General features: G+C 39.0%; 1 protein-coding gene across 3 annotated transcripts in view; it reads left to right on the top strand.

Moving 5' to 3' along the window:
- Positions 1-21,595, top strand: part of LOC124595045 (ATP-binding cassette sub-family A member 7-like) — a 610,990-nt gene that overhangs the window by 74,127 nt on the left and 515,268 nt on the right. For all 3 annotated transcript variants that reach the window (XR_006978174.1, XR_006978175.1, XM_047133608.1), the window contains exons 8-10: positions 1,284-1,411; positions 17,445-17,612; positions 17,694-17,852. Coding sequence is in view for 1 of the 3 variants with exons in the window: in XM_047133608.1 (XP_046989564.1) it covers positions 1,284-1,411; positions 17,445-17,612; positions 17,694-17,852 (455 nt within the window). In the remaining 2 variants the exon portion in view is untranslated. The remainder of the gene's footprint in view (positions 1-1,283; positions 1,412-17,444; positions 17,613-17,693; positions 17,853-21,595) is intronic.

Here is a 21,595-nt window from a genome sequence, read left to right on the forward strand (position 1 = left end):
GTTGATGACTGGAAACATGTTGCCTGGTTGAAGAAGTCTCGTTTCAAATTGTATTGAGCGAATGGATGTGTACAGGCATGGACCCATGGACCCTGTATGTTAGCAGGGGAGTGTTCAAGATGGTGGACGCTCTGTAATGGTGTGGGGTGCGTGCAGTTGGAATGATATGGGACCCCTAATGTGTTTCGATAAGACTCTGGCAGATGACACACAAGAAAGCATCCTGTCTGATCTCTACACTCATACATGTCCATTGTGCATTCCGACAGACTTAGGTGATTCCAGCAGGACAGTGTGACATCCCACACTTACAGAATTGCTACAGTGTGGCTCCAGGAACACACTTCTGAGTTTAAACACTTCCGCTGACCACCAAACTTCCCAGACATGAACATTATTTAGCATATCCAGGATGCCTTGCAACACGCTGTTCAGAAGAGATCTTCACCCACTCGTACTCTTATGGATTTATGGACAGCCCTGCAGGATTCATGGTGTCAGTTCCCTCCAGCACTACTTGAGACATTATTCGAGTCCATGCCACATCCTGTTGTGGCACTTCAGTGTGCTCAAGGGGACCTGATCGATATTAGGCAGGTGTACCAGTTTCTTTGGCTCTTCAGTGTGTACCGTCTTCAGTTTATTTTTTATTTATATGTAAATCGTGATAATCTCTGTGCTCTTTGAAATTGTGTGTGTGTGTGTGTGTGTGTGTGTGTGTGTGTGTGTGTGTGTGTGTGTGTTCGTAATGACCCATTAGAAAAATGTCATAGTAGCGCTCAGTGAGGATCCTCTGTTGTTTGAATAAGTTCCTCATGAGGAAAGGTGAGATTTCTGACAGGGATACAACTAAAACTGCATGCTTAGGCTATTTCCATTCACCCTTGTTACATGCCTTTATATTCTTGAGAAACTTATCATGAGAAAATAATGGAAAATTTGGGAAATTGTTGTCACAAGAAAATAAAGTTTTTATCATCAGGAGACAGTCAACATGATCTCGAATAAAGTCATTCTAGAGGCTCTTGCAGGAACTCATTCAAACAACAGTTTCCAATAGTGCTTTTTGTACTCTTCTTCATTTCGTTCGATTGTGTAACCTCATTTATCTTATTATATTATGAGCATTTATTGCCAGTATTGTTGAATGCTTATTCGGACTCCCGCTATTAAATAATGTTTCACGCACTTGATCATTTTAAAGAGCAGCCATCTCTTGCAGTATATGAATATAAATATAAATATGTCTAATCATTTGTCTAATGTGTGGTATCTACTTTTAGGCCATTAATGTCATTGAAGAAAATTTAGGAAGGAATCTCAGTTGGGGTGATTGGCAACAGTTCAACAGTCTAATACAAAATATTTCAAGAGATTTATCAGAATTAGATTCATTTCAACAATCTTCTAAGTAAGTTTTGCTTTAGTTTGTCGAATTTGATTGAGTGTTAGAGAAATTCGTAACTACCATTTTTTTGTTCATTCATGTAGAATCTAAAGAAGTTTTGTTTTAGAAAAGGTAATTGAAGGGAGGAGACTGTTTTTCTTTTCAGGCCATGTAAGTACTGCCTAGAAATATCTGTGTATCAATATATGTGTTCTAATAGTTACAACAATTGAACTTCTTGTTAAATCTTTCTGTCCACACCCCCCACACAAGTTGTTTGATAGCGCAGTCACTTTTAAGAAGTATGGTATTGCTGTGACTCAGTGCAAGAGCAAATCATTTGTCATCTGTATATGACAGGCAAGATTTTTGTACAATTTTCCATCCAGATGTTAGGTGTCCATTGCATCCAAAGAATCATGAGTTTGGTGCTTCATCAGTCTAAAGCTGGATCAAATTCAAACTGGAATTTACCTTTAAGCAGATACGGGTGGGAATATGCACAGCTGTTGTTTTATTGAATGTTATTTTGTGATCTGTAAGAGCAAACAGAAGCAGCCATAGCTTATCATTGTTTGCTGAGCAGGACTGAAAATATTCTGTATTTTTAAGATGGTACTAAATACAGTTTGCAGAAGAAATACTTTTAGAGACAAAAGTGTATGAATGACAACAAATATATTCAGCAGAACAGGAAAAAGTGGAAAACAAATTGTGCCAGTGATGATTATGGATAGGTATCTGAATAAATCATGGTTGTGAGTTCATTTTCATGTGCTATAATCTGTGAGAACCTCAGCTACAACAAAATGTATGTGTAATGGGTCTCTGTCTCCTTACCATGGAAGTGTAATATATTTATTACTAGACTTTTACTCTCACTGAAGGAGAGATTTGGTGACACATGGCTGAAAATGTGAACTTAATGATGACAAAGAAAATGTGAAATTGTGCCAGTCTTTACTGAAATATATTTGTATTCAATAAAACATTGAATGTTATGTATTTCAGTTTTAGAGATATTTTGTTGATTGACTTATTACAATTTTTTAACTGGAGGGGGGTTGGGAGGGGGGGGGGGGGAGGGAGAGTGCTGCTCGTAACTGCCACCCTTCAGTAGAGGTGAACGCTATGTATCCAGTGATTTATATCAGAGGCCAATCCCAAAATTTAATAAACACATGACTTTTTGATCATTGTTCTGGTTTCTTGTCCAGTCTATTATGTTTAAAGATACGTTAACGGCAACAGTGATGAGAAATCCAAAGCGGAATGTAATATTATATGAGAATTGGTCACTATTCACCAAACAGAAGAGGTACTGAGCAGAGTGCAAGCACATAGCAAAGATAAAAATTTGTCTTCCTTTGGATCTAATAAACACACACATATCAAAGCGAGCACTTGCAGTGAGTGGAGGGGAAAATGGTAGGAGTGGCAAGGAGGAGGAATGGGACAGGAGGTGGTTAGGGTTATTGTGCTGGTGTGTAACAAGTAGGTGAGTCTAGGGGCTTGTTAGAGGACTACTTGGGGAAATATGTGAAAGAAAGCGGAACTCAGGGATGAGCTGGAAGGCTAACAGCAAGAGAAAGCAATAAGAGAGTGATTCATTATTTTACTAGTGGAGCATATTCTTTATTCCCACAAAACTCCTGACCTTAATCTTTACTAGTACTTTTCTGCAACTGCTTGTTTGAAACCAATTAAGTCACTGTTCTTGCACAACAGTAATTGGGTCTGCAGATCTTGCAGGCAACAGGCTTTCGAGTCAGGGTAATTGTCTTTGCATTTGACATTGTACACTTAGAGGAAGCAAGTGTGTCTTAGGAACTAATGACCAGTTTTTATTACAATATAATCTAATTGGATAGGAAAAAAATCTGCTCACCAGGCAGTGACAGGGAAACACACATATAAAAAAGATTTTACATAACGTGCAAGCTTTCAGAGCCAGTGGCTCCTTTCTCTGGTAGAAGACTTGAGGGGGAAGGAAGATGGGCGAAGGAAAATGACTGGAGAGGTTTAGAAAAATGGCTGGTGTACAGAAAATTCATCCAGAACTGTGGATCAGGGGAGACTACCGGATGGGATGGGAAGGAAGGATTAATTGTTGGGGACTGCACCGGAAGAGATTTGAAAACCTGAGAGCTTAAAGGTAGAAGACAGGGTAATTGCAAGACAGAAATTACTGCTAAAACAATGTGCACAAGGTAATAAGAGTGAAAATCTAAGTGCATTGTATGTAATAGAGGTGGGAGGGGGGCAGCAAAAAATAGACATGTCAGAAAATGGGAGACGTGAAAAATTAAAACACAGTAAAGAAAGTGTAAATGGACATTCAATGGAGTATGACAAAACTTCGATTTTGGCCATAGCAACAACTTTTTGGGACTCCATTATCAAAGAATCCATTGAAATACTCATCGTGGGAAATCTAATTAACCGTGACAGTGGTTACCAATTGAATAATGCGTGGAATCCCGTCGTCTCCAAAATTTGCTCGAGACGAAGAAGCCAGAAGACTTAGATAGCTGTGGCCAGCGACAATACCAATGACAGTTGAGTCTTGCAGTTCCACCAGCGAGGGTGCTGTCACTGGGCGGAGTGGTCCTTATCTCTCCGCGACTGCAACGCATGCTTGGCAGTACCATCAGCGCACTATGTAAGACAGAGTGAAGAACGTCTTCGACAGTCCTCGTTCGGCTCACCTGAAGATGGCTGGCAGTTTTCCAGCTGAAATATCATCCAATGAAGTATACGAAGACCAGCTGCAAGCCCGAAATCATTTTGAACAGGATAGCAACTGTCAAAACAAAAATACTGTAGTTTGTTAGCAGGTTTAGTGTGGACAGCTGGCCTTTGGAGAGGATGGGATCAACATCAAGGAAAGTGCCATGGGATTTGGAATAGAAACAAGTGAAATTTAATTGGGAGAAGGTATTTAGAGATTCCAGGAATTTTAACAGGTCAGCCTCACCACAAGCCCATATGGCAAAGATGTCATCAATTTATCTAAACCAAACCAGGGGCAGAAGTCTTATGGATCCCAGGAAAGCCCCTTCCAAGTAACCTATAAAAGGCTGCCACAGGAAGGAGCCATCCTGGTTCCCGTGGCTGTATCCCTCATCTCTTTGTATATCTGTCCCTCAAAGGTCAAGTAGTTGTTGGTAAGTATAAAACTGATTACAGTGAGCAGGACGGATGCCATAGATTTGGAGTCAGATGGGCACTTACTGAGGAAATGTTCAGCAGCAGACAGACCATATATGTAGGGGATGTTGGTATGGAGGGAGGTGGCATCAATGGTGACAAGTTTTTTGCGCAGTAACCCATTCAGCTCCCCTGAAGATGGCTGGCAGTTGTCCAGCCAAAATATTGTGCAATGAAGTTTACGATGACTGGCTGCAAGCCCAAAATCTTTCTAAACAGTTGATTTGCTGGTAAAATTTCAAATTTTACTTGAAGTTGCCATCCTTTCCATGTCAAACATTCCCTCCCATACAGCCTTGGCATTTTAGGCAAACGTATTTGTTCAGATGCAGACTCTTTACAGTAGTACATCACCATTCTCATCTCGGCATTCACTGGATGTAATCAACCCCACAGCCTAATTCAAAAGCAGGTTTCCTGGGCCACAGCACCCAATCCTGGTACTGCTGATTCCTCCGAAAAACAACATTGGAGCTCACTACTTGTCACTCGGTATTATCCTGATGTTGAATGTATTGATCAGCCACTTCAACAAGGCCATGTCTCTTTAAAAGAGTGCCCTGAAATGTGGTCCACTGTGTCTGAGGATTTGCCAACCACACCTAGACTAGCTTTTCGTCACCCTCCCAATCTCTGCAATATCCTTTTTAGGCCCTATGCTCCTCCTGCACCAATCTGTATCCTATTGCACCTACCCCTGTGATCGTCCCTGCTGCAAGACTTGCCCTATGCACCCTCCTACCACCACTTATATCAGCCCTATAACTGACAAAACATGTACTCTGAAAGAGAGAGCCATCTGTGAAACGACACATCATATATCAGCTACCGAGCGAGGTGGCGCAGTGGTTAGCACACTGGACTCGCATTCGGGAGGACGACGGTTCAATCCCATCTCCAGCCATCCTGATTTAGGTTTTCCGTGATTTCCCTAAATCGTTTCAGGCAAATGCCAGGATGGTTCCTTTGAGAGGGCACGGCCGATTTCCTTCCCCATCCTTCCCTAACCCCGAGCTTGCGCTCCGTCTCTAATGACCTCGTTGTCGACGGGACGTTAAAAAACACTAACCTAACCTAACCTATATCAGCTCTTACATAAACACGGTTAGACCTTTTGCATTAGCATGACTACTACCAAGTTATCAGTCAGGATGAATCGGCATAGGCAGAGGGTGTATACTTGGCAACAAACAATATATTATTGCAGAGCATGCTCTAAACATGGCAGTTGTGATCTTTGTGCCTGTTTGACCGCATGTGCCAGCTGGATTCTTCCTCCAGACACCAGTTTCTCAGAACTTCACAAATGGGAATTAGTGCTACATGTCCTTGGTTCCTACCACCCACCGAGTGAGGTGGCGCAGTGGTTAGCACACTGGACTCGTATTTGGGAGGATGATGGTTCAATCCCACATCCAGCCATTCTGATTTAGGTTTTCCGTGATTCCCCTAAATTGTTTCAGGCAAATGCTGGGATGGTTCCATTGACAGGGCATGGCCAACTTCCTTCTCCATCCTTCCCTAATCCAATGAGACCGATGACCTCGTTGTTTGCTCTCTTCCCCCAAGTCAATCCAACACTGCCACCTACCTGGCTGTAATTTACATTAATTTCTTCCATCTCAGCTTTTCTTTACAGTAATTACTCCTTTCTCCACTGCATTTTAGTTTTCTACATCTTTCATTTTCTGACCTGTCTATTTTTTGCCTTCCCCGCCCACCTCTATTTCATATAATGCACTTAGCTTTTCACTCTTATTAACTCATGCTCATTGCTGTAGCAGGAATCTCTGTCTTGCATAGAATCCTGTCTGCTACTTTTAAGCTCTCAGATTTTCAAATCTTGTTCAGTGCAGTCCCCAACATTCAGCCTTTCCTTCTCATCCCACCCAGTAAGTTTTTGCTGCCGCAGATTTCTAGGTGACTTTTCCAAACTCTACCCCTTTTACTAAACCTCTCCAGTCCTTTTCCATCACCCCTCTTTCTTCCCCTTCAACTCTTCTGCCAGATGAAGGACACACTGGCTCCGAAAGCTTGTAAAAGTTAAATCCTTTTGTGTTTCAATTGCATTATTAGGAGCAAGTGACTGTCTCTGTTAGAATGTGATACAGGGTAGGCAGCTGATTGCAGCCTATTTTTTTATTTTTAAATTTTAAATTTCAAGGAAGTGTAATGCTTTTACCATTTATAATTACACTCTTCTTAATTAGGCCTTATGCTTTTTTAAATTCTGTGTTTATCTGATGTGCATATTGTGGTTATTAACAGAAATGAGGGATTATATTTATGTTAATTTGTCTGTTGTGCATGACATGTTGTACAGCTGTATTAGTTTTGTATGTCTTCATATGTTTATAAAATCTGTAAATACAAATGCATTATTATATGGCTAATAAACACTACCCATCAATTTTACAAACTTAAGAAGTCTTAAGTAATGCTTCAAAATTAAATGATATTTGTGGTGAGAATATTTACTGTAATTTAGGTGGTATAAATCATCAGTTTGGATTCCGTAGAAATGTTGGAACACATGAGGCAATACTGACCCTACGGCTTATCTTAGAAGCTAGATCAAGAAAAGGCAAACCTATGTTTCTAGCATTTGTAGACTTAGAGAAAGCTTTTGGCAATGTTGACTGGAATACTCTCTTTCAAATTCTGAAGGTGGCTGGGGTAAAATACAGGGAGCGAAAGGCTATTTACAATTTGTACAGAAACAAGATGGCAGTTATAAGAGTCGAGGGACATGAAAGGGAAGCAGTGGTTGGGAAGGGAGTAAGACAGGGTTGTAGCCTCTCCCCGATGTTATTCAATCTGTATATTGAGCAAGCAGTAATGGAAACAAAAGAAAAATTTGGAGTATATATTAGAATCCATGGAGATGAAATAAAAAGTTTAAGATTCGCCGATGACATTGTAATTCTGTCAGAGACAGCAAAGGACTTGAAAGACCAGTTGAACAGCATACACAGTGTCTTGAAAGGAGGATATAAGATGAACATCAACAAAAGCAAAACGAGGATAATGGAATGTAGTCGAATTAACTCGGGTGATGCTGAGGGAATTAGATTAGGAAATGATACACTTAAAGTAGTGAAGGAGTTTTGCTATTTGGGGAGCAAAATAACTGATGATGGTCGAAGTAGAGACGATATAAAATGTAGACTGGCAATGGCAAGGAAAGAGTTTCTGAAGAAGAGAAATTTGTTAACATCGAGTATAGAGTTAAGTGTCAGGAAGTCTTTTCTGAAAGTATTTGTATGGAGTGTAGCCATGTATGGAAGTGAAACATGGACGATACATAGTTTGGACAAGAAGAGAATAGAAGCTTTTGAAATGTGGTGCTACAGAAGAATGCTGAAGATTAGCTGGGTAGATCACATAACTAATGAGGAGGTATTGAATAGAATTGGGGAGAAGAGGAGTTTGTGGCACAACTTGATTAGAATAAGGGATCGGTTGGTAGGACATATTCTGAGGCATCAAGGGATCACCAATTTAGTATTGGAGGGCAGCATGGAGGGTAAAAATTGTAGAAGGAGACCAAGAGATGAGTACACTAAGCAGATTCAGAAGGATGTAAGCTGCAGTACGTACTGGGAGATGAAGAAGCTTGCACAGGATAGAGTAGCATGGATAGCTGCATCAAACCAGTCTCAGGACTGAAGACCACAACAACAACAAAAAATCATATTCAAGACAGTACTTCCAAAATTGTTGAAATACGGAGATTTTGGTTAGTCTAGCTTCATTTTCATTTTAACAAAACACACACACACACACACACACACACACACACACACACGTCTGTGCACCTACATTGTGCTGACTGAAACAGTGCCCATTGGAGCATAGGCATGGGTGTCAAAATGTTTTCAGCGTGCTTAAATGATTTCTCAGATGGTCAACTGCACTCTCAGATCTTTCACTAACTGTGCTGTCGTGTGTGGTAAAGTGTAGAAGATTATAAGGCAATGTAGAATGATGTAGACAGTATTCCATGTGATGTTCAGATTGATAGCAGTCTTTAAATGTGGGTAAAGGGAAATTCTGCTTCTACAGAGGAGAGGTAAACATATAGTACGTTACTGGTAAACTCCTGGAGCCTGTCTCATTGTTTAAACACCAAAGGGTAACATTAGAAGTAGATGTGGAGTGGAACAAACATATGGAATCAGTAGTTGGGAATGTCTTTGTAAAACTTAGATTGATTGGGAGTTTGTACAATGCATTTGTTAAAGAGAACTTGTATGAGGTCCTAACACCATCTAATCTAAACTATTCAACAGCATGTGGGGTCATTAAGTAGAGCTCATAACAGATAGCAAAGGAATGGGTGATACATACTAGGCAATATCCTTAGAAGGGAGCCAGCAATGTTCTTGCCATATTTAAGGACTATTATTCAAGCTAGACTGTGTACCAGTTCTACTGCATCCATTTTCATTTTATGTAGGGATCATGAGAACAAAATAACCGAGATCAGGGTAGGTACTCAGTCTTAAGGTCAGTCGTAGCTCCCTCGTTACCATGTGAATAGAGATATTCACAATCCACTGTACAGTCACTTTTAGAATATATAGATAAATTTCCAACAATAGTTTTATTTAAAACAAACAATGGAAAAATCCAGGATGGAATGTAACAATATTATGAGAAGGAAAACTGCTGCTCATCATATAGCATTGGTAGTACTGTTTATGTCATTAATACAGCAAAATCTATCCAGATAACTCCTGGCATAAATTTGCTACAATGAAATACATGAAGTTTGCTTTATATGAGGTTCACAAATTAAAACTGATAAAAATTTGGTCTGAAGATCTTGTTTGAGTCCCAACATTTGCTTCTCAGTTTACATGTTACTGCATGTTTAAGTTTGAGCCAGTAGCCTGCAAGGCAGACATTTGTAAACACTCCAGTCTAAAGTCTGAAATCTTACTCAAGCAGAATGTTCCACTTTTTGTCCTGTACTTGAGATTCTGTAATGTAACATATCACTTTGATGAAGTGATATGGTGCACAAACATTTACTGAACCGATGAATGATGAATGCCACTGTAAATAGTTTATTTAGGTGATGAATTACTGTAACCTGCTTTTTGGATGTATATTTTAATTGTGTGAATGCATAATGGAATGGATGGACGCAGACTATCTGCAAGCCGGGACAATGATAGACATCTTATGTTCAAGGATCTTGTGGTTGGGCAGTTTATGCCATGTCTTTGTGTCATCGCTTGGAGATATGAAGTGAGCCGTGGAGGAAGAGTGGATGTGACAATGCCAGTGATGTCATGGAGACGAGAGAAAATAGAACTGAATAGTCAGTTTGAGTTTGTTAACTAAGACAGTCTGTTTCTTGAACATGGTCTGCATCAGTGTGTTTGTGATTTACTGGAAAATGAATTAACTTTGTTATATGTGTTCATTATAAGTGAGAGTATTATGTATGACACATTGTCTTTGAGAATCATTGTATTTATTTTGAGAATTGGATTTTGCTCTTAACTTCCAGCAGTAACTGCAGCACTTTGCATGAAGTCTAATCAGATGATATTGATGAGTGTGAGGAAATAATAAGGCAGAAAAAAGGACGACTGATTGCTTCACTCTATAATTTATAAAATCATATCACAGTTACTTAGTGCACCCATGTTCCAAATGGAAGGTAACCTGATTCTGAAACATCTTGGCCCATTGTATTTCACAGGGAAGTGTTCTACCATCTGGGCTACCCAAGCATGAGCCATGTCCCTTCCTTTCTGCTTTACTTCCGTTATTACCTCATCTCTTATGTTCCAAACTTCACAGAAGTTCTCATGTGAATCTTGTGGGAGTAGCAAAGGATCCAGGTTTGAGTCCTGTTGAGTCACTTAGTTTTGATCTGCCAGGAAATTTTATACCAGCGCACACTACACTAAAGAGTGAAAAATTTATTCTGGGTACACCTCCCAGGCTGTGGCAATAACCTTTCTGCCAGGAGTGCTAGTCCTGCTATTTTTGCTGATGAACTTCTGTGAAGTTTGGAAGGCTGGAGATGAGGTACTATTGGAAGTACAGTTGTGAGCCAGGTCTTGAGATGCAGTTTAGTGACATGTTTCACACATGAATATGGATATGTGTAGCCAGAATATGCACTACACCTCTGGCATGTTACTAATGTAAAGACTTACTGTAGGCCTGATCCCATTTGTTTTGCATTGGACTGCACCACATGCTGCAATAAGCCCACCACACAGTGTTTTTAAAGCTTTGACAATGAACATTTACCTGCTGGGACATTTTTATGTGGGGTACTTGATGTACCTGTCATTACCAATTATCAAGCAATCCAAAGATGCCCAAATACAGGTGGTATGTGTTATTAGAAAGTAATAAAAATTTTAACACTGCAACCAAGACTGCTTGTTTCTTCTCATCACACATACTGATTGCTATACCAACCATGAAATGAAATGTAAAAAGTCTTCCAGGAAGTTTTATATCAGCACACATTCCACTGCAGAGTGAAAAATTCATTCTGGTAAAAAACATTATTCATATGAAAAAAAATATCTCTCTCTAGAAATATCCACAATCTCCATTACAGAACAAAATACTCACTGCTCATATGTTATCGTACAGCAGTTCAAACAGAATCCAGGATTATTTGAGCAGTCTCTTCACTCAGGCACATCAGTATACTTGCTCTGTCCGGTGCACTTTTTACATCTCTTCCTAATGATTTGCTGTTTCCCTTAAGCTGGTTCCTGCTTTTGCACAATTTGTGTTTCATTATGTCTGCTTCTCGCATCTCTTCAAATTTCCCTTTATAATTTTTATTCTATAATCATACAGTGTCATTTTACTTCTCAAGTATTTGTTATAAAGATAATGCAGATTGAAAAGTATCATGTGAGTTAAATGGAAGAATAGCTTTTTAGGCTAGTGGATGGTCTCCTATTCACATACATAATTTGACAGCAGCTGCTCTTGCTTATCAGTCCCAGACATATATACATTGTATTTGACAATTGGCAGTGGTTTTGAGACAGTTTGCTGGTGTGAATTCATAATTTGTACCAACGTGTTCTAAAATTCTGCGGGAAGGTAATTAACATTTTGTTTGGCCTTCTGTTTTCTGAATATCACGCTGTGTAAGTAGCAAGAAATTGTATTTCCTTTACTCAGTTTTGCGGCTGCTACTTCTTTAGGAGTGTTCCTTCTATTTAGCCTTGGTGTCCCAGTCCAGTACATTTTCAGATTCAATAAGATTTTAGCTAACAAAAAGCTATTGTATTAATTGCCCATGTTTGCCCTGCATGAATTCATCCACTGAAGTGTTATTATTCAGTGGATGAATTCATGCGGAACAAACTGGAAATTTAAGCTGGGTACAATGTGTTATCCTTATAGTGTCATTATTCGTTATAGTGCCATTATTTATTAATGTAAAAATCATTGTAATTGTTTTATAAATTTTGACATGTCTCTTGTATGCAAACCAAATGGATTGCAAATGTACATCATGAGATGAATAAAACACAATTCACACAATGAAATTCACAATATGATGGCCAGTATGAAGCTTCCTCCAGCAAGTGTGAAACTGCCTTCTCACCATGAGATTTTCCACCCATATCATCAGGTGTCCCCATGTACACAACACACTTAGTTATAAAAGCATCTAGGTAATTAAGCATGTACTTTTGTGTGCCATATTTATGCCTTTTATTTGATATATATTGTCCAAAGGATGATCTCCCCGTCTCCAAAGAATCCTTGATACATTTAAAGATATTGTGATACACTTGACACATTCTATTGTTAAAGTAATTTAGTATGGGTCATATTTCGTATTATCAATAATCTGGTTTTGGGTGTCCTGATTGCGGATTTTTAGCAAAATGTAATAAACATAAGATGATCATATATATGTCTCTCCTCATGCTCATTACTATTCCTCTCTTTTGGAACATTGGATCTTTCTTCCAGTAATCTTGTAATTGGGTGGTGTTCTGTGTTACCCATATGTAATGAAATTCTTAGAAGACAAATATTTTGTCTACACCAAAATGTTTCCAGCTACAAATCCTAGACACATCCTTTGTATTATTGCTTAGAAATACAGTCACAGCTCTGTCATTTATTTCATCAGCTATACACTGGAATCTGTCTTCTGTAAGTAGTAACTTAAATAAATCATTGGTGTTTTGCTAGTGGAATAAATTATTAAACATTCTCATTTTTGTCATGCGATTCATCATGCCATTTATCATCTGATTTATTAATGTCTGTCGATGTGGGTTCTCCACCATTAATGACTTCATCACCATCATTGTCTATATCTTTTGATTCCACACATGAAACATCTTTGAAAGCTCTGCTTCCATGCTATCGTTATTATGACACATTTCTGTATTCTTGAGGTTCCAGTTACAGTCCTCAGATCTTCAAACTTGAAATCACATCCTTATAATATGTTCATTTACTATCAGCAGTGCATTTTTTGTTCTTCCTACCCTTTTTAGCATTTGGAAGCCCCATTGTTTTTGTATAAACTGCCATTTGGACAGTCTACCTCACAGACAACTAAACACCTGAAAAAAGAAATGGTAGGCACAAATTTGTTCCCAGAGACTTTGTTGCTTGTACAAACGCATGGTCACAGCTGCAAAATGAAAGTGAACACTACGCCTGGGGATGTGCATGCTTATAAGCGGCTACATCAGTGGTGCGTTGGTTGCAGAAATGCTTATAAGTGTTAACAGCACTGGGCTAATGGCTTGTGTTGACACTAATAAACATCAGCTGCAGCAAATATGTTAATGTCAGTTGTTTCTATGATTAGGGTGCTGCCAATGTGTAAAAATTCTGAGACTTAATAATAAATCTGTCATTGTTACTGATGACTACATTCTGCATGTACCTGTAAAATCAATATAGTGCACTCTGGCATAAAACTGTATGGTGTAAATAGGGTTAAAAGGTTAAAATTTTCATATTGCATTTTACAGTAGACTAAGAAAAAAATATCAAAGCATTGTTAATGAAGTTATGTTACTCTTATTATGAAGAATGACTGTACAGTACTCCCTGACAAATTCCAGACAAGCCATTGATGCCTGTCCAAGAGAAATACATTGCAAATAGAAACTGGACTGGACAGTGTTACCTGTAGATCTGATGGAAGAAAAACTAAAGAAAGAAAAATGCTGGCTAAAGCAGAGACTGCTATCTATTGTGGATGTACAAAGACAAATCTTGTGCGTATATGATCTCACCAGAATAGATGATGGCTGAATCAAATGCCTGTGGAAAGTATAGGATTGGACTTGTTGAATAAGAAAAATCTAATATTTTACTAGTTTTTAAACTGATGCAGGTAGCAGTGATGATCTGATATACTGTTATTCTGTTTACCTTAAGATTCTGAAGCAGTGGAAAGAGTATTTTTAGTTAAAAGGGTATGGTGTTTGTCCACAGGTTGTTAAATTCCACTACTGCTGAACTAACTGAGCTGAAATTGTAAATGAATTTAGCTAACATGCTTGGTTGAAACATAACCCTATGTTTTTAATATTAAATTTTCAATTTTTTAAGGGTTTATAGGTGAAACATCTCATATCATGTAATATTTTGTAACATATTCCAGTTCATATGTATTTTTTGTTTCTGTTGGCATTTTATTGCAAATTAAAAAAAAAAGGAGGTTAATGTTTTCAAGATTTCTAAAAGTAAGGAAGTGTTATGGCTTACACAGTTGATCATGTGGAACTCAATTTATTCTCAGATAATTTACTATAAGTCATGTATAGTTTTGTGATATTTTTTATAGTTAATGGGTATTTGGGGCGATGGAGAGGACTGAAGGAAGGACACACTTTCATCTGAATGCTGCATTTACTCTTCAGTACTGTCATACCATTTTCCATTCACTTAGCTGACATATTAATCTCTTTTCTATTTGTCAGCATGAAAAAAAGAAAAAAAAGGAAATGATTTTCTTTCTACAGTAATCAGGAGTGCCGTGTGTTTGTTGCTAATTTAAAATGCTTGCTGTGGCTGATACTTCTAAGTGTTAACTTGAGCCATTAGCCCAGTCGGTTAACTAATGCTTATAAGCATTTCTGTAACTAACAAGGGGGAAACAGGAGGAACATCCCCTAAAGATGCTGTATCCATAAAACCTCGAAAAAGAAGTAAAATTGATCAATATTTATGGGGTGTTGTGACTGGAAAATGAAAGGATAGAAATTTCCACAGAATTCTGTAATAAGAGTGTGGCCCGTAATTGTGGAACCATTATTCTGAAACAAAAACGGGTGAATAAACAGAAGTTTAAGCCCAAATAGTATGAGGTGGGATTGAAGGGAAGATATGTTATCAACATGGTGGCCATTTTGGAAGCTGCCACTTGGACAGAACTCGTAATTTTCAAATGGAAAAGGGGTCATGTGCTGTATCAAACAAAGAGTTAAATGAAGAAAAACAAAGGTGTCTTTAATTTGAGTATAGCTTTATTCATTTCTGAGTTAATATCCCATTTTGTATGGACTTCAACCTACTTTGTGCTGGAACACAAACACAAGCACCAACAACCGATTTCCTGATGTGGACAGGATTTCTGCACTTCACCTCATAAACAATTGCCTTCACTTGTCCCCATAGATATAGATCTAATGGACTTTAATGCAGAGAACTTGGCAGCTGCTCTGCCAGACATCTGTGACCTTTTTATCTCTGGCAAAACTGGATATTCGGTTACCTCTGGACAGCTAGGTTGTAGGGATGTGGAACACCATTGTGCTGAAAGAAATTTGGAAATTTCCTGTCTTCAGTCAACAGCAGTGGCAACACACCTTTGTCTAACAACTGGAGATATGGCACTGTTAGTGTATATTAATGAAGAAGAGCCCAGCAATATCAGAGCCATGCATCCCACACTAAACAATCGCTTTTGATGTGCCAACTACCTTCAGTGGATCCATCCGGTGAGGACTAACACCTGAGCAGTATCAGTGATTCTGTTTGTTTGCCTCTTCACCCACTGAGAGACTGGCTTCATCTGTAAACGGTACATCAAAGAGTAAACAGTGATTTTTGTTCGGCTTTTATGTCATCCATTCTACAAATGGAACCCAACGATTTGGATCATCCATGTGAAATGACGTAACGTTTGCGTTTTGTGTGGCCAAACTTCCTGGTATTGATTTACGGCTGAACCCAGTTTATTGTAAGATTGGTGAATGTTGCACTCTGGATTTTTTACTGAATAATGCCAGAAGAATGGTTGGTGTGGCATCATCCATATCTGTTTTTGATTGTACAGCTGTTGATTTGTCTGTGACATAGACAATTTCACAGAATTTCATAAAGTTTCACCATTACACTGTGAGTAATTGGTGGTCTGCCTGGGTGGCATTGGTTGATATTAGGATGATCTCAGTGCATTGGACTTGGGTTAATGCCACCAGCTTTCATATCACCTGTAAGGAAAAAACGTGTCATAACTTGTGAATGAATAAAGCTCTGCTCAAAAGAAAGACACCTTTGTGTTTCTTGTGTAAATCTTTATCTGTTGGACATGTCTAACTTTCCTCTTTCCATTTGAAAATTACGAGTTGGATCCCAGATGGTGACTTTCAGAATGGTTGCTGTGTTGGCAACACTGCCTCACAGGTCCCCCCCCCCCCCCCCCTCGTATTTCATAATGCTTAGGTATAACTATAAACGTGTAAACATAGTCTTCCGCAGCCGTCATCACAGTCAATACAATTCTTAAAATTCTTAGCAACAGACCCTGAGCAAGGGATCTTGCAATAGTTGCTGAAACTGCGGAATATTATAGTTGACAATGCGGACACAAATCCAGAATAATTTTATTGACTTAGCTATAAATGTCTGTTCATTGATCTGTTTTGCTGCAGAAGTGTGGTTCCACAAATGTGAGCCACCCTGTACAATGGTACAAGTGTTGAATTCATGCTAGCATATTATCTCAAAATGATGCCAGTTGTTAAATATAATGGAAATATGGCTGAGACTTATAGGTGGATGCCGTCATATTACTTATGTGCACAGAATAGTGTCTGCTGACTTAAAAAGATTATTATTTATATGACTGACACCTACAACAAATACTTGGGCAGTAAAATAGCATTGGTTGAATGTAGAATAACCATGTCCTCCACTGTAAATTCCAAGAGACATGAGAAGACACCTTGTATGAAGACACACATTGTGCAAAAGCAGGAACCAACAAAAGGCAAATAACAAGCCAACGGGTTGCAAAAAATGCGCAGAATGGAGCGGGTGTTCTAACACAACATATGAGAACAGGGACAATCCAAACAATCTGTGTCTCTGTTTGAATTGCTGTATGACTACATTTGATCAGTGAACATTTTGTTTTTTAATGGATGTTCTTAATATTTCCAGAGACATCCATTTAAAGAAATGAATTTTGTTGTTGTTTCAGTTGTATTTTGTTTGCATTGACAATAAATCAGAGGTGTTATTGAGATTGTTTGAAATAATGCATAGGACATTTATAAGTGTCTGGTGGTATGCAGGTTTCATCTCATGATTTTAGTGCAAACTGATGCTAGCATGTGATTTGCGTCTAGAACCCCCCCTCCCCTCCTGCCCTTACCTGTAATATGCAGACATAATATTAGCTCTCAGTATGACTTAAATACAGAACATGAATTTTGGAATTTTGCTTCAGTATGATTTCAGCTCGAAGCACATGCATCACTACAAGTTTTTCCCTTGTGGGCTAGTGGCTCATACTCATACCCACAGGGTATGTGGTAGTCTTGGTATTTTTCCAAATAATTACAATCCTGTCTTTTCTCAGAGATCTCAAGAAGGCTATGCAGGAATACAGAGAAATTTCTGCAATTCTTGAGCAGCACAATGTATCTAATGAATATGCGGCTTTCCTGATGATTCAGCACTTTTTCTGTGGCAGAAGTACTGAAGCTCTGTTGGGAATGTTAAAATTTCACGAGGACACATCAGACAGGTAACTCATTTGAAATGTTTCCTTGTGTAACTATTTTGTGAAATATTCAGGAAGTTACTATATTCTATGTTGTTTTTCCAGGATTGATGAACTCCAGCAAAAATTCAGTGGGCTGCAGTATTCATATGAAACTTCAGTAAATGATACTGACATTAGCCCCAAATGTAATGAAATGTTCCAGAAGATGAGCAGTAACCCTGCGATTCATCTTGTATGGCGTCAATTGAAGCCATTCTTTCTGTAAGTATGCTCAAAAACTGTTGATAGTCATTGTAACAAGAGGTTTGTTTTGTTTTTGGTTTCAAACACACAGTAACTTGTCACACTTAGACAGTTTTGTAAAAGTCCATAACTTTTTGTAGTATTTACTGTTTGTAATATAATAAATCAATAAAGAGTTGAACCGGTCTCTCTATGACACTTCAGAACTCATTTTCCTGTTTAAGAATGATGTAGTGGTCCAGGTTGCTGACCATTACACAGTCACTCAAGGACAGCAGGATGACCAGCTGGGCATTAGGTTGCCAAGTATGAGTAATCTCATGGAATGGGTAAAACCAGAGCCAGAGAATGATCTCAGAAGATAAACAACTGTTGTTGGTAGCTCATTCTATACAGAAAAGTCGGCCAATGCATATAGTCAAGAACTGCTGAGGTGGCAGAATCTGATGTTTGCTTTGCTGAGTAGGCCGTGTCAGCACAGAGAATTAGCCAGGAGTGAGTGCTATTGGCAGACAGATAGGGAGTAAGTCTGGCACAGCATGGCCAGGGCAAACCCACGAGCTCCATGGATGGAGCGCTAGGTGCTGGTATGCACTGAATGGCTTCTTTGGGGCAGACACAGTTCAATGCCTGAAAGTATCAGGCTATCTGGTGCTAGGAAGCCCCTGACTGTATCTAGGGGGCAGTGCGGTCAGAGGAGAAAACCAGCTAGTGTTGAGACTACATTTGTGTTGAAATCAGGGCTGAAGTTGAAGCGCAGCACTACACCAGTGGTGGTCACATTAGAAGCCCAGTCTGACATCAGTATGGGACTGGTATAATGTTGAGTGACATGAGACAAGTCCTCAGTTCCAGCACTCTTTGGCTTTGCTGGAGGCCCAGATGTACTCATCTTTGCTGCATAGTTCTGACAAAAAGCCCCTTGTTGCACATACACCTGAAAAGTGCTGTGCCAGACATTGTTTGTGAAGCAACCTGGTCCAGCATAAGGCAGCTTGAAGAGTGTAATACTCTGAAATAACAGTACTACAGTGCTTGCCACTGGATTTTAGTAACTGGCTGCTACTTGTAGCCCACTAAAGCCAGTGCCGCGACAGTTCTTCCCCCCTTGGGGAGAATTCAGTCCTCCGTATTATAGTCTGCTGCTGAGCCTGTGATCTTACTAAATTATTTGATTCTGTACCATTTACATTTCCACGTTCCCACACCTATTGTGTATGGTTTATCCTTTATACTCATTATACACAGTCACTACTCGTGGCATAGTTTCTTTTGGTGCATCGCTTCATTTCACATATGGTGGGTGAGCCTTTGTGTAGGCAGCTAATGGACTGAGAGATCAGGGGAGCAGTTCTGCACTGATAATGGACATAGATCATAGATGATACAAGTGGCAACCAAGATTAAGAAAGTTCCTGAGGACAAGATTCCTGTTAGTGTGACCTGATGCTGGTACTTGTTATGCCACTGTTGAATATGGTGAATCTGTTACCCTGCACTAATGTGCCAATTCTGTGCAGCTGTTAACTTGCTGAGAGAATTTAATGTGGTTGTGTCAAAGGTATAATTCAGGTAGAACAGCTTTTTGCTGGAAAGACTCTGAAAGGACTGCCAGGCAGATACTGTAGAGGATATGTTAGATTCAAGGCTGTAGCCCCTGTTATAGCTGCAGGAAGCAGAAAAGTTGGTCACAAAATGTCTCATTGGGTTCCATACAGCAGTAATCCACTGTCCTGTACTTCTGCCCACTCTGCCTTCCGTGGGTGTCCTTGCCCATAGCAACTAGTAATAGCTACAACTGCATCACTCACAGTATGTCCAGTGCGTTCCTACTTCCTGGAGATATGCTCCTGTAAAAACAGCTCCATTTCACATGTGCACGTGGTAGTTTGAACCACTGTGGTTGGGCATATTGAAGCCTGCTCTCTCTGACACCAGCACAGCTCTTCCACTTGATGTTGATGATGAGTCAGTTCTTTCTTTCTTTCTTTCACTCTTATCCTAGAAAGGACATGTGCAAAAATTGCAGCACACCAAAACTGTTCACCTACCACATCCTCTCCAAAATACACTAACCAGCTGTGAGCTACGTTTTCTTCCAATGCTCCATCTAAACCTCCAACCTGAAATACTCATAGCTATACTTCACTTACTCTATATTCATACAACAAAATAAACTAACACAATCTTTTGCTATCTGAAGCCCATTGCAAAATAAAACAAACCCCCAGATTATTACACTAACAAGACATCAGTATCAATTCAAATAAACAACCTGCATGATATCTCCCAATTAACTGTGAACATACCACAAGAATGAAATTCATTCACACATTATAACCTAGAAATTAAGATTGTTCTTTCCACCTGTCGACATCTCCTGAACATCAGTCAGTAACCGTACAGTGGTATAGACACCCCAATGCTTTACATCTTGTTACGTTCTCCTGCAGAATACATATAAATAAAAACAAAATACCTTATCATTTATACATCATTCACTTCACATATTCTCATTACTGTGGTATGTCACATGAGATATACAGAAATTCACCTAATAAACCCCCTCAATAAATTTTAAAACAGTATCCCTTCCTCTTTATGTCACGCTAACCTTAGATCTTAATGTGTATGGCAAAATATGTTCAGAGTTTGTGGGAGTGGCTTGATCAACCTGCTGTGCCATGTTATACTTCTTACTCTTCCCCCCTTTCTTGGGACCAGTGCCGGTAACAGTGACAAAGCTTCTGGTTTGCCCTGAGCGTGTCTCCGATATTATGGTGACTGTTGACATACTGACTCAACATCTTTCCTGTTGTCCAGTGCACCCATTCTGTTTTGTTATTTGCTTGAATGTCTAAACATCTGTTCGTAACTTGCAAATTTGCGGTAAAAAACACAATTGTTTTATTAGTTCTGATATGAGTTTAGTATCTTCGTCCTTAGTTAATAACTCTGGGATTCTGAATTTTAGCAACCAACTGTTGACCCATACTTGTCATACCATATCTTATGGAGTATAAGATGCTACAGACTATTAGACACACCATAATTTTTAAGCAGTTTTTAAAAAAATAACATTTTTACCATTTTTATTGTTAGATTGCAAAGCCAGACTGAAAAAAAAATCTTAGTTTATAAAACTGAACTCACCAGTTAAATGTCTGAAAATCATAATTTGCACTTTCTTCTTCTTCTTCTTCTTCTTCTTCTTCTTGTTCCTCCTCCTCTTCATTGGCATCATTGTCCTCTTCATATATAAGGTGGCCTTCACTGCCATTGAGTGTTACTCATGCCACACTTCATGAAAGATTTAACAATAATATCTTCTCTTACTCTAGGCTGTGACTGTTTCATCCACTGATATACTTGTTTGATTGCAGATTAACCATTTGTTACATTCCTCTCCCATACACACTTTAAATGGTTTATTTACTGAGACATAAATAGGTTGCAGTTGTGAAATAAGCTCTGCCGGAATAACAGCAAGGCTCTGTATTTCCCTGTCTCAGTTTCTCTTTCACAGAATTTTTCAGATGAATACTAAACTGATCTAGCACAAGAAGAGAACTCCTTTTCAGTAAAGCACCTTTCCTTCTCTCCCATACTCTGTTAATCCATAATTTCAGCCTTGTCCATCCAGCCCTTGTCATGTGTGTGAACATCAACACCTGGCAGTATTTCAGAAGGTTTTGGCATTGTTTTGTGCTTGAAAATGATCATTGGATTACGTTTAGGACCATCAGCACAACATGAAAGCG

This window comes from Schistocerca americana, chromosome 2 (genome assembly GCF_021461395.2).
Source record: "Schistocerca americana isolate TAMUIC-IGC-003095 chromosome 2, iqSchAmer2.1, whole genome shotgun sequence".
NCBI classification, from domain to species: domain Eukaryota; kingdom Metazoa; phylum Arthropoda; class Insecta; order Orthoptera; family Acrididae; genus Schistocerca; species Schistocerca americana.